A 15,424-nucleotide genomic window follows, 5' to 3' on the forward strand; every position below is an offset into this window, starting at 1 on the left:
AATTACTAAAGGTCAAAAAGTTTAGAAGCAGTTTCATTGTCTCTCTAGGATAATATTTGAAATACCACCAATTAACGGCCTTTTTAAATAGTATAAACGAAAGGATACTTCAACCTCCACAGATTTAAATATTCATTAACTCAATATGCACAGTGAAAGGTAAAAACAATCAAATCCTAATTACAAAGCTAAAACTTTACAACCAAGTCAGTATAAAATGTACAAAAAAAAAAAAACCTATATTATTTATATTATATATACACCAATAAGAAGAATTAATTCAAATAAAATATTCATAAAGTTAATATTAAAATGCATATTTAATTTCAGCAAAAAACATTTTGCACATTTTATAAATGATAATATTCATTAACTTTTTCTGTATAAAGAAAAGATTGCTGATGTTAAATATAGCATACCTCTTCTTGAACATGAGGTATACTGCTCTGCCAAACTTTTAAAGATGGTAAGTGGACTTTATGGCGCTTGCTAAAAAAAAAAAAAAAAAAAAAAAAAGGAAACTTTTATATTATTATTTACATAAAAGCAGGTCAAACAAAATTTCCTGAAATTCTGAGCTTCCTATCTGAAATTTTGTAACATGCTAATATTTTAGAATTAATTTGGCACTCGTCTTCTTCTGGTTTGAATGCATCTGCCACTGCACTCTTTGTATAACACATACACAATTTATTTATGGTGATTAGATTTTTTTATTTAACACATAACACAGTATTTTAAATGAATCACAGTAAAATTAATATCTGAATTTATTTGGAATAGAAAGTATATTATTTTCAATCAGAATAGCTTTTGAAAAAAATTAAAAAAACTATTCCTTTCTCAAACAGCACCTACTATTCAAGAACTATATGCCAAATTCGATAGCTCTAAGTTCGACAGAACATTACATTCTGTGCATAATAACAAAACTAATATAACATACAAAACTCAATAAAAGTCATACAACATACAGATAATATGCCAATATAAAACACTATCATTTAAAAAAAAAAAAAAGAGAAATATACCTAATATAATCATCAATCATTCGAAGTAAATGATCGAGTTCATTGTCTTTCTTTTCATATAGTTCACGACCCACCTATAAAAATATTATAATTTTGTATAAAGCAAAATTCAATAAAATAAAAATGATTAATATTGGAAAATTAAAACAAATTACTGATATGTTTATACTCAAATACTTTTTTAAAAAGTTTTTATTATTAGAACATTAAGAAGCTAATTGATTTTACTTCATTACAATTAAAATTCATTCAAAAGTAAAATAGTAAACTTGCTATAAAGTGTCTTATGAAATATTCCATATATGAGGCAAGAAATAACTATATAATGGAATAGGAAAAATAGGAACAAAATAAGTAAGGACTCTCATAGTGCATATTATATATATCTTATTATTCAAATTTAATTAAATTAGTCCATATTACTTTATTCTAATCTCTTTCTTTATTCTTTCTCTTACTACCTGGTCTAAATACTATATCTTTATTTCTAACAAACACTCTAAATAATTGATGACAATACAGTTCTCATGAGCAGGAATAAAAGTCCCTAAGGCCCACAACATTTCTTTCAAAGATACCCGAGATATCTTTCCTAAATTCATATGTGTCAAAGAAATCCCTATAAGAGTCTTTCAATAAAATCATTAAGGGAAAAACTTCTCACATTTCTCTCTTGCGTCTCAGGGGAAAAGAACATTTCACTGTGATTCCTGTATATAAATCATCATCTCCCATGGAAAATTAAATTGAAGTAAAATCCAACATTATCTTTAGCATACTGACCTGCATATATATATATATATATATATATATATATATATATATATATATATATATATATATATATATATATATATATATATATATATATATATATATATGTTTGTTGTAGATATATCCAAATCCCAATTGTTTATTTAATATTATTATAAGAAAGAAAGCCGCATAAATATATCCATATTCATGAACCAGAAAATTACTCTGAATAGGAGTTCATCTAACAAAGAAACTTTAAAGATGATAGTGAAAGTGCATCATATAGGAACAAAGTGACTTGGGGAGTGAATCACTCAAGACCTTGTAAGCAGTTAAGGGATTAATATCAATGTAATGAATGAAGCTGTGAAACTATATTTTGTTATACATGTAGTATACAGTATTTTAATGACCACACAATTTCTATTTTAAAATCTGCAATTGGCAGGATAGTACCCCTAATGGGATTATATCAGGCTCAAAAGTAGTAGTTTACTCATCATTGATGCAATACAATATTCCGAACATATGAAAAGTAAAATATATATCATACAAGAAAACAATAAAAATTTACCATTTAAAAGGTGATTATTTATAAATATATTATGTATTTTAAATAAGCAAGCAGATAATATTATAATATGAAAGAAAGTTGAGTTTCAAAGAAGGCAGGAAATAATTGTGTAATAAATGACTATTTTCATACATTGGATATAAAAAACTCACCCAAGGTAGGGCACATAAAACAGTATACACATAAAAATCAGCACGGACCTGAAATGAATTACATCATACATTAAATTTAAGATGTAGGAAAATTTTTAATTAATTTATTAGAAATACTTTTTTTAAACATATTTTTATAAGTTCTTTAAGAAAATTCTTATAATTTAAGCATTTTTTTATATTTTAGGCTTAAATTTATAATTATTTTTTAAATTAAAGCGTTTTTCTATCAAATTTGCTATCAGGTGTCACCTTTTTATCCACTGCACTTTTTGCTTTCACCACTGAAACAATTCACTGATAATTAAGCTTTGGGAATATTAAAGTACTGTGTAGTTGTGATGAATTCATAAATGTGCAAAATTTTAAAGCCCTTCACATTTTATGAAGTGAAGGATTACAAAATAACATATTTACAATCATGAAATGAGTTAAATATATATTTAAATTTAAAACTCGTATTAAATTTTTATGTAATAATCTTTAACTGAATCCCTAAAACTTGTAATACGAAAACATTACTGTAAATAAAGGCATTTGTATATTATAAGCCAGCATATATTTTTTTACTTAAAGGTATAACTACAAAAAAAATGATTGTGCTTTTAGGCTTTTTCATGCTTTTGAATAATTAGAATTCATTAAATTTGTAAAATTACTGCTAACAATATTTTGTTCACAAACAAAAAAAATTTTAGTTAGAAATTATCAAAACTCTATCAAAAATTACTAATTTGCTTGGAAACTAAATTATTAAAAAACTTTTTTATAAAAAAATAATTCATGAAAATAAAAAAAATAAATGTTGTAATACACTTATAATATCAAAATTGTAAAAATATGCTGTTCTACATAATTATGCAATTCTAACTGTAAGATCTTTTTTTAACAGTCTTTATTTTTGTTTATTTCAATATATCTAGATCTTTACTAAAAGCTCAAGGTAATGAAAATATGTGCAATTTTCTGGGTTCTATGGAATGGATTGACACTCAACATCTGTTATTAAAGTTCAGCAAATGTAAGTAGACTTACTTGAGGAATTCCAGTTTCACCACTAACATCAGCTAAAGTCTGAAGAAAATTTATCATAGAGCCAGCAGATATAACATGGCAGTTTACTAAATCAGCAAGAAATCTCACCTAAAGAAAAGAAAAAAAAAAAAAAAAAGAAAAAGAAAAGAAAAAAAAAGAAAGAAAAAATATTTATATTACATTGTTTTAAAATATTATCAAAAACTATAAATATGCATATGAAAGAATGTAAATGTGGAAACTGCATCTTTCAGATGCAGGAAATCCCTTTTCATTTAATAGACAACTCTACTGAAAATTACTATGATCGGCATATAATCAGAAATAACAGTTTGATTACTGATAAATATAACACATTCATTTGCTTCTAAGTTTATATAGTACTTTTAATTACTTTTGTTCCAACCTTTGTACCTAAATTTAAATCTCTATTCTCAATGTAGTATAATTATTCTTGTATTTACATCATCAAACGGCATGAAGATTTTGAAGATATTTATTAGTTGAAACATTTAAGGGGGAAATAACTTACCGTTACTCGGGCATCTTCAAATTTTCTGGATTTTAGAGCCTCTCTAAGACTTTTAACCAACAACTCCACAAACTGAAAGAATTTTTTTTTAATTTCATTTAAAATTATCTATTATATTTACAGAAATCAATATAATTATACTGCAAAGTATCTATTTTCAATAAAAATCTAAAGGAATAAAACAAGAAAGTAATTAAATTTCAAAACAGTTATATTACCAACAGTAAAGCAAATATACAGACACAGTCATTATTTTAATAAAAATTGTTTTTAAAAGAACTTTTATTAGTGTACAGAGAATAGGATTGTTTTATTTTAATTATATTTTTAATATTAACATTTCATTCATAATTATTATTATACATATTATGAGATTATCTCTTATTCACTAACAGGGGATTACATTATATGGAAACAAAATTAAATCAAATCAATTGAGTGCTGTAAATATTAAAATGGTGTCAAATCACAAAATTGTGTCAAATTTCTATAACTCTAGCTTTTCAAGGTGTTAAAGAAAAATGATAGTTAAACTCTCTTTTTGCAAATCTTTATTTATAATAAAAATGTATGTACATGCATGTATATATTGGCACTCAACAGACCAGTCTATTTGATCTAGAGCTACTAATTTTTAGCATACACATAGTTTGGAGGATCAAAATGAGCACATCAGAGCAATTTTTAGAATTTTAAATTAAATGAAATTTTTGCATTTCTTCATGATAACTTCTGAAAATATTATAAAAGTCATTTTTGTTTTGTATTACCTTAAAGTTAACAAATATCATCTTTTCAATGATAATATTTTAACCAACCTTTCCAATAATTTATTTCTTACAAAATAAAAATAAAATGCAATAAGCACAATATGCATACATAGAAAAAATTAACTTTCATCAACCTGTAGCCATCATATTAACAATAGCTAAAATTAAAAGATTAAGTTACCTCTTACTACAAGCTAAAATTGGAAAGTGTAATTTTCAGCACTTGTTTATATGAAATGAAATAAATATAAAATGTGATAATTTTAATAAAGTAAATGCAGGAAAAAGTCTTCTATGATCTTTTAAAACATTTATATAATTAATTCATTTTATTTAAGGCACACATAGTTTAACATATACAGCATATGCACAATAACAGATCAGCATATAATTTTTAAAACTTCAGTAATATGTATATACATCTAATTTATAAAAAAAATGAAGCAAATAATTATACTTTATGTAGCTTGAATCAATAAATGTTCTGCTAAATTAATAATTTTAAATTTTTATACAGATTTTGTTTTGTGCGAGTCATGTTTAATTGAATATTCTTAAGATACTAATATTTATATAAAAAATGATCCACTCTTTTTGACTAAAACTGATTGGGTTATGAAAATTTAAATATCTCTATTCTATAAAAATGCATGATTTCAGATTGCTTATGGACAGTCCAAATGAAAATATTTCTATCGTGTCCACAGTTTCTCCAACACTGAATGGTGCAAAATAATGATATTCAAAGCTTTGTAAATGCATCAGATTTGATTGCAGAAGAAATATTAGATTGTCATTGTCAAGATTATTTTACCGAACACAGTTAACAAGATAGAAAGACTATATAAAATTTGATCACAGAAAACAGAAAAATGTTTTGTTTTGTTTTAACTGAAGTGTCAAGAATATTTAGCAGAATATGATTCCTTAGGACCACAAGACGCTATAAAATTTAGACTTTAAATTTTTTTAAGTATATTTATTGACTGAAACAAAATAAATTATTATTTAAATCATTTAAATCTTTCTGAAAGCAAAACTGAAAACTGAAATTGAATCAGAGAATTTTTTATTGAATAATTTTTGAAATATTGCAAAAAATCATGAAAATTATTCAGCAGTGCATATAAGATTCCAATGCCAAATGATTATGCTCTCTTTTATATATGTATATATACATATTTTAATGTTTAGTTTTTAAAAAAAATGTTTTTTGTACTAATTGAAGTTTAATCACTTCTACTTTAATTTCAAGTTCAAATATTACAGGAGCTGACAGAACATTAGGGAGATACATAGTATAATAAGGCAGAATGGTGTAAGGCTTCTATAATAGCATGTTATGGTTATCAAAATTTGAAGTTTAAAAGTGTTTATTGGTGAAGTCATTAAGAGACCAAATTACATAAAATATTTAATTAAAAAATTTAGCAAATATTAATCTTGGCAAACCAGCTGGTCACCACAGATTGCTAGTACCTTCATTTAAAAAAGAAAAAAAAAATTATGCATGAGAAGAATGAGGAGTACTTTAAATAAATTTAATTCTTCACTTTTTTCAATTGGGAAACCTTTTATAATATTAGCAGCTTTATAATGATTTCATAAAATTTCACTTAATTAGAGGTATCATATTTCGCAAAAACATTTTTTCATTAGTGCAGTGTTTACTTTGGGATAAAAGGATCAAATATCTTTTGTCAAGGATCTTATGAACATTTAAGTCACAAATTCAATATTTTAGACTTTGATTTGCCAACCAAATATTGGTATAAAAATATAAATTTAGCTTATCTGCATATTTAATTAGTAAAATCAGTAATGTTTCAAAAAGTATTTTAAAACTGGAAGAACTTCTAAAGCAAAGTATTTTTTAAATATCTGATTTTAAAAAAAAATGAGAATTTCTTTTACAAGAAAGTTGAAATAATAGATTTTCAATGTAGAATGAGTAAAATTTGAAAAAATTTTCTCACTTATTTGTGATGATGAACTTAAAGTTTAATAGTATTAAATAAATTAAATAAATGCATAAAAAAATGTCACAGTAAAACTTTTATAAATGACCTACTTACTTCCCCACCAAAATTGTAGTTTCTAACATTTAAAAGACCAACTAAAGTAGTGTAGATTGTTGTTTTCTCAGGCAATCTTGTAACACTGAGCAAAGAACACAAAATAAAAATATATAAAATTCGTTAGATTTAAAATGTTTGTCAATGTATATAATTTAAAATATCAAAAAAATCTATATAAAAAGTTAATCATTCATTTAGAAGGAAAATTAAAAGAGAACTGAATTTTTCTTGATCTATAAGAATGAAGAAAGAAAGTATTGGGAAATGTCATCTAATATTATACATATAATTATAAATTACTTATTAACTTCGCTCTGACATGTATCATATATTATGGAAGATAAATTAATTTCCAATAGCAACAGATGTTTAGATATACACCATTAATAGAAATTTACAATAAAGATTATCATGCCTAACAACTATATATTTTAATTTAATAAATATGGAAACTGATCAAAGCAAAAAAAGTTAACAAAAAAGCAATACCACAAAATAAATCTATTTGGAATGAATTTTTCCCCTTCAATAGAGCAATAAATAGCGCTGCTATTTCAGAGTAGTGGCTATCTATGTTCAATTAACTGGTAGCAAATGGTCCATTAGGGCTGCAGCATTTGCTGAAATTACTTATTAAAATTACATTTTCATTTTTTATCAAATTAGCTTACTGTTCCACTCGGAAAGTTTCATGCATTTTGCTCATTTTTTCTATATGAGAATTTGATGATCAATAAAAATGAAAAATGTAGTAATTTTAATTTGTTCATTAAAATTAATTTAAATTCCATTTTTAATTTATTCCATTCCAAAGTTTTAATGGAACACCTTTACAGCTATCATAAATCCATTCATTACTTACTACAAAGGGAAATATCAAGAAATCAAGAGGTTGAAAAGTATATATTTGTTTCAAATATTGATCATTAACGGCATCAACAGAAAGTAAACAATATTGAATATTTAAAGTGTAACTCAATTATTATCAAGTACTACAATAAAGTATAATAAAGATGTAAATAGTTTATTATCAAGTAATGTAATAAAATATTTAAAGAAAACTTGTACTAAAGTATTTCATTCATCTAAATAATCCTTCAAACTAAACAACTCAACCTACTTAAAAAAAATTCACATAAACACAGAAACTTGTTGATGATATTATGAAAATGTAAAATTTTCATAATCTAATCTATTAAATCTTGTAAAATTTTCAAGCATTCATATTTCTGAAATCAATAGTTAAAAAAGAAAATGAGACATCACCATTTTTATTTAAAAGTTAAGGACAACAAATAAGTAAAAACATTGGTTTAAAAAATTATTATTAATTCATTTTAATTGGTTGATTTCATAAAGAATTATTAAACTATATCATAGTTTGAGAAATCTTACAATAAGCATAAAAGAAAACAAAACCTAATACAATAAAAACGCATCAAAATAAATACAAAATTACCATTCCCCCAATATCCTCATAATCTTTGCTTTGTAACTTGGAAGATCAGCTTCCAAAACACTTGCAAGACCTTCCAAGTTGCTTTCTAAAGAAGACGTACTCTGGAAAAAAATAAAACAATTTTATAGTCAAATATAGAGAAAACTCAAATATTTGTTCGAATATTTATTTTACACTAGGATAAAAGAAAAATCAAGATATATGAAAACAAAGCACAATTAAATACAATTGTTACCTTTTGAGAATTTATGTCATTTAAATTACCATAGCTACTAGAAAAAATAAAAGACACACAGTTTAATTAATATGAATTCAACAAACATTTTTGTTTATCATTTTTTTATCATTATATATTATTAACATTTATTCACCTCAAAACACTTGTTTTGGCTTTACTCATTGTTTGCATAAAATTATTTGTCAAAAATATTTTATGAATGCAAAAAAAGCAATGAGAATTTTTGATAGTTAGGATCCACACAGAAGTCATGAATGCATATTAAGTTATAAAAATAATTCTAGATGATTTGCTCATTCTATAAAAATAAAGTCATTTCGGACATTTTTTAAAATCATTTGATATAATCCAAATTTCTCCTTATACATAAAAAAAACCACTTTGCATTTGATTGATATGGTTAAAAGAATTATGTAACAAATAATTGAAAATAAAAATAGTTTCTATTATTTACTTCAATAAGTACTTCTAATGATCAATTTAATTCAGCTAAAAGAAAGGTAGTAAAAAGTCATAAAAGTTCTTCAATTGTAACCATATTTTGGTTGAAAACAAATCAGTGACTCAAAGCAAACACATTTTCCCCTCACAGCATAACAACACAAAGTATAAAAATAAACCATGGAAATGAAGAAATAATAGCAAACAAAATTTGGAAAAACCAATTAAATCTATTAATTTAAAAACTTTTAAGGAATTTTTTAAATAATTTATATACACACTTCAACTCAAATATTATAAAAAATAAGCCAATACAAGTTTTTAAAGAAAAACTTATCAAATCTTATGTATACAGCATCACTTGAATTGAAATCAACGTTTTAAGAATGCCTAAACTAAATACATAATAACTTCAGAAAAAAATTAAAGTAAAATAGCTTAGAACTATTAATACTTATTTATCTCAAGAGCTCCTTTATATTTATTAATTTATTTTAATGCCATGATTTTTCATACCTTATCCCCAACTCGTACAATAAGAGATTCCAATCTATCTTCAATTTCTTTGGGTTCTGCACTAAAACGTCTTCTTTTTCTACTTGGATAATTATCTAGTATTAAAAAATAAAACAAAAAATGCTTAATATTTTTATTTCAATACACAAAAATATATAAAGGAATTTAAAGATGAAAAAAAATATAAAAAGAACAATAGTCAACACACAAAAAGCAATTGAATTCTGATTGTTAGTGAAAATACTAAGAAAAAAATATTCATAAATTTACGGAAATTTCTGTAAAATTACATATTACAGCAAGCCTTAGTAAATATACATTTCAATTTGATTAAAATACTATTTCCTTTTTGAAAGTTATTTTACACCAAATTGCTGCTTCCATATGAGCATAGTTGATTTTTTAATTTCATAGTTTAAAAAATGAACTATAAAATTATACAGAACTATAAATAGTTAATTTAGCACAAAAAAAAAACTTATAATAGGCACAATAGAGCAATAATAGTATAAGAAATTTCAGCAGACCTTAAACATTTCAAAGGTTCTCTGAATACATGTTTGCCATACAATACATTGTTTGAGGCATGGAAATCGAAAGCAGTTCAAACAGTATAGCTAAAAGATATCTGCTTGCATAATTATGCACACCATTATAAGAATTTGGCAAAGAAAATACAAAACAGTAAAATAGAATGACAGCATAGTGTAAATGCTTCCTTGGAATGTTTTAGGCTTCTTAAATTGTGTTCAAGAGCCTTTAAATGAAACATTTTAACACTGTTTCTGACCAAATACATAGTTATTTTGATGCTAGCAATACAGAACTGGTCTCATGAACATGAATTAGAAATTACTTAGTTTTATTACTTTGTTTTATCCCATAACTCATTCTTATTGAGAATCTATGGAATAAATATGGGAAAACCATGAACATCCAGATATATGTCTTAGACTACTGGTAAATATTGTTCATTAAACACAATCCCAAGTTTCACAAATAACCTATCGATAGCTTGTATGATCAAGGACAAGAAGAAACAACTCTATATTAAAAGCAAAGAAATACTAACAAAATGACCAAAATAAAATGGCCCCTCAGATCATATTTGTCTAGCAATGCTGTCAGACTTCAACTACCAATTGTGCATGTAACAATGCCTATGAACATTAGCATGATGTATCTTCTTTACTAGGGGATCTTCATTAATGTCTCTTTACAAAACACTTAGTGATTGAAATGCCTTTCAATTTTAAAACTAAAGATGAACATTTTTTAAATGCAATTAAATATAAATGAATAACTGAATACTAAAATTGTAATAAAAATTAAGAGATGTATTCAAATACATGATCACTTTGAAATTTTCAGATCACAGAATGATATATTAATCAAAGCACACACACCCTCCCCCCAATGTTAGCAAAAGTAAGCTAATGTTTTTTTTTAAAAGAAAAATGTTGACCTTTTTAGGTTTGATGCCATAGTAATTAAGAACAAAAAGATTCTTGAAATAGTATTATAAGAAAATTTGAGCTTTCAATGGTGTATTCTTTACAATGGTTCATATGTTTAAAAAAGAATTATCAATAGATCATATTGCAACATTTGACAGGAAAAACTACTGATCAAAAAGAATATTGAAAAAAATACAAAAATGAATTTCACACCATTTCAAAATTTGTTTCTTTAATGATAATTTAATACCTGTGTGAGTTTTTCATAAATTTAGGCAATTAAAAAAAAATTTTGTTAGACTTATTTCCAACAATGGATTACATTGTTTTCGAGAAGTTCAAATTGTTTTCATTGTTTCATCAACTACCTAATTGTATGATTTTCTTTCATTGTTTTGTTTATTATCTGTGCAGCTTATATGACAGATAAAAGAATACGAAATTCAATACCATGAAATTTAGAAAGTAAATTAACTGGAGATTTACATTTTTAACAGTGCTATGATTTCATGGAATCGACCTCCCTTAAAAAGGTTCATGCACACAATAAACAAAAGTTATATAAGACAAAATAATATGACTTTAATGCCTAATAATTTTTCACGATCCTGAAGTTATGTCTATACAAATTAAATGAAAATGAATATAACCAATGTTCTTGACGAACCAGCTGATCGCCAAAAGTGACATTTCACACACTAAAAATTGAACTTTTTAATTATCTGTATATATAATAAAGATGAATGTGCATGTTGGTGCTCTACAAGCCAGACTATTGGGCTACCAAATTTGACACAAATATACTTTTTGCCGGGGGGTGGGGAATATGTGTATGTGTAAACATTAGATTTTTTGAAATTTCAATTAAAATTATAATTAATTAAAAATTAAGTCAAATTTTGATGTTTTTTCCCTGTGATTGCAAAAATTTTAGTAGATCTAATTAGCAAGCATTATTTCTTTAGTTGAAAGACATCCTCTATGAATGGAATGCTGAAAAAGGAGTAAAGCATTTGATTGTTTACAAAGTTGATATTTATGCATAGCATCATCAACAACATTCAAGGTTGAAAGGCAATGAAGTTTTTACATGTACCTTGCATATCTTGGTGAAAGATGGGTAGACATCCAGTGAGTACATAAATATTTTTGGGGTGTCTACTTAAAGCCTGAGTAAATACTCAATTCTGGGTATTTCGTATATAAATAAAAATATTTTTGAAGGATTATCAAATTTTTATCTCAAACCCATGGTATATAAAATCTATATATGCATGCATAGATACACACATACATGCATGTATATTATATATATAGAGAGAAAGAGAGATAGATCATAAAGTTTGTAATATTTTTAAATTATTGATCAAATTATAAAAAATAATAATAGTGGTTATGAAGAATATAGTCATTTCTTTGAAACTTCCAGTTCAAACTAGACAGAGAGGCTATTAGAACTATTTCCAAAGCTTAAAAGTTAAACAGTTTGTATTACAAACTCTAGCAAATAGAGAAACTCAGGCATCTGAAATATATATATAAAGGAAAAAGGTTGGTGATAAAATTAACAATATATCTTGAGTCAAATGATAAACAAATTCATCTACTCAATGGGCAATTTAACAACCTATAGAATATCTTATTAGAACAGCTTCCAATATCTCCTTAGACTAAAATTAAATAATTTAAGAGAAGTAAAGAATTTGATATTAGTTCAATTTAACAATATAAAGAGGTAGTTTGAACTTAACTTGAAGAGTAGCCAAAACCAACTTGAAGAGTAGCTAAGTTTTTTACATGTATCAAATAATACGAAGTTTGTATACTATGATGAGATAATAGAAAATCTAAATTTAAAAAATGAAAAAAATGTCCTACAAGAAAATTTACATACATAAATGAAGGAAAAAAAAAACATTCAAATTCATTTGTAAGATAATTGAAATTTTGAATTATCAGAATCCAAATCCAGATTAATGTTAAAATTTAGCCTACCAAAGAATTTAAAAAGAATTACAATTATTATTTTTTTTATTTAAGTTTCCATTATCAGTTGAAGTAAAGGTTAATTCTTTTTTATTAATAAATTTTTTTTTCTATATAAAAAAGTTGACAACAGCATTATTGTTCATTAGAATTCAAGAGTTAATTTCTAAATCATTTCATTTAAAATAAATGATAAAATAAAAAGTTATTAAAGCATCTAATTTTTCTTTACATAAACTTATGCATATAACATATACATAAAAATGACTTATTATAATACGCATCAATGTAGGTATTTCATAAGAGAGCTAATTGAGAAATATGCCCAGATAAATGCCTGTTTGGATTATTTATTTTAGATCCCTGCCCTTAAAAATAAATACACAAGTACTTAACATCTTTACTTGCATTCTTTATTTAAATACATAGATTTTTGTTCATATTTTTTTAGAAAATCAATGCAAATATTTTATATAAACAAATACAAATTATACAAAAAAATATATAATGATTTTCCTAAAAACAATCCAAAATGCATCTTTCGGAGCAAAAATCATATCTTGGGGCTAAGTAAAGTTTAAGGTACGGTGCCAAATTATAATTTTTTTAAACCTATACAACTTAGCTGAATTAATAATTGAAAATGAACTAAGAAGCAAATAAAAAGTCTTGTTAAATATCATGCCAGTATATATATTGGCATTCTACAGCAAAAAGTTTATAATATTGTGACTTCTTTTAAAAATTGCACTTTAGCTTTCATTATGATAACAACTTGAATATCATAGGATGTATTTTCCAATTACAGCTAATAAAAAAAAAACCTTGGTAACTTCTCTCACTAATGAAATCTCCAAATTGACATCCAGTTGCAATTGTAAAAAACTATCAAGTGGCAGATAAAAAATAACATGAGTGAAAAAAAAATATTGCAATAAACATATTGTACACAAACTTATCCACAAAATAACAATTATATCCTGATTTGCATTAATTACTACGAATATTATTGAAATTATATAAATATTTCTTGCCGCAAATTTATTCAATAGTAAATTCATTATAAATGCTCGACTGTTTTTTTAACAGTTTAAACATATAAATGTATTAAAATATCATTCTGAAAATAATCTGTTAATATAATAATCTGTTTAGTTATTTTTCTGGATTTCAAATTTGTAGCTTTGTCATTGCTACTGTCAATTTGTTCGTATTATGAATACGATTTGTTTACACTATTATTTCCGATTAATTAAAGAATTCTTTCATATCAATCACAGCAACATATTAGTAATTGATTCACCTTTTCTTCATTTGCAAACATGATAATTGAGATATTTATGGTACAAATGTACATTAGATCAATATAATTTCAAAACAGAACACTTTAAAAAATTCCACACTGTACAAAAAGTGAAATTTCGTGAGTAAGTCGTCCTTATTGTATCGGGACTATTTCATTTATCATAAAAAGTTTATAATAACAAACCTTCATCATCATCGTCATAATTACGACGTCGGCTTGACATACTTGTTTTTAAAAATATATGAGAAATACAGACAACCGGTATATAAGTTAAATTCCGAATATGGAAGGGAAAAAGTTGATGTGTTGTGAAGTGTCGTTCCTTCTTTAAAGAATTATCGTTTACGGATACGCAAAATAAATAACTGAATCTAAAGGAAAGAACTGAACCGAAACATTATGAATTTCGTGGTGAACGTATTTCTCGATACTAACAGACCAATAAATTGGATCCATATACAGTAGATCGGTAGGAACAGGTCTTTTGTGTGGAAACACGATTGATCTGACGAACAGAAACAACTCAACTTCATTTTCATTTTAATACTCCGTGCAGTATTTTAACTTTTTCGCTCCAGTGGGATAATAGCCTTTGTCGTTATATGCCTCACTGTTTATATTCAATTTCAAGTTCAATGTATTTTATTTGTGGAAAGTTAATCAATGATTATATAAGTCACAATGAACGCAATATGGTAGAACATAAAGTCTCGTTTTCTTTTATTTGACAATCGGCCGTATTCAACAAACCGGTTGCTAAACATCGGATCGTTCAACCCATGATCAACGACAAACATCAACCAATGATCATTGGTATTCACGAACGTTAATTTTACGACTAAGCATCAAGGTTACGACAAGCAGCTTTTTCTGCCTTTTTCAACCGGAAATGGATTTTCATTGGTCTATATATATCACATGATTATCAGCTGATGGGTGGCGCTGTTACAGGCGCCTCAATCTCAGGAGACACCCGTGCACATGTCAAACCTGATTGGTTCGTTCGATCACATGACTTCAAACTATACGTCATAGGAAATCTTCTGTTGGCTATTTATCTTTCCCTTTGGCAATTAGATGCGTACTTTGGCGA

General features: G+C 25.4%; 1 protein-coding gene across 1 annotated transcript in view; it reads right to left on the reverse strand.

Moving 5' to 3' along the window:
- The window catches only part of LOC129957466 (nuclear cap-binding protein subunit 1-like), a 38,894-nt gene extending 24,106 nt beyond the window's left edge, over nt 1-14,788 (reverse strand). The window contains exons 1-9 of the mRNA XM_056069780.1: nt 14,515-14,788; nt 9,583-9,677; nt 8,388-8,488; nt 6,926-7,010; nt 4,081-4,152; nt 3,549-3,656; nt 2,514-2,561; nt 1,032-1,105; nt 420-489 (exon numbers count right to left, since the gene is read on the reverse strand). Of these exons, the coding sequence (XP_055925755.1) occupies nt 420-489; nt 1,032-1,105; nt 2,514-2,561; nt 3,549-3,656; nt 4,081-4,152; nt 6,926-7,010; nt 8,388-8,488; nt 9,583-9,677; nt 14,515-14,554 (693 nt within the window). The 5' untranslated portion in view covers nt 14,555-14,788. The remainder of the gene's footprint in view (nt 1-419; nt 490-1,031; nt 1,106-2,513; nt 2,562-3,548; nt 3,657-4,080; nt 4,153-6,925; nt 7,011-8,387; nt 8,489-9,582; nt 9,678-14,514) is intronic.
- Between the last annotated feature and the right edge of the window lie 636 nt (nt 14,789-15,424).

Source organism: Argiope bruennichi, chromosome 11 (genome assembly GCF_947563725.1).
Source record: "Argiope bruennichi chromosome 11, qqArgBrue1.1, whole genome shotgun sequence".
In the NCBI taxonomy this organism is placed as follows: Eukaryota; Metazoa; Arthropoda; class Arachnida; order Araneae; family Araneidae; genus Argiope; species Argiope bruennichi.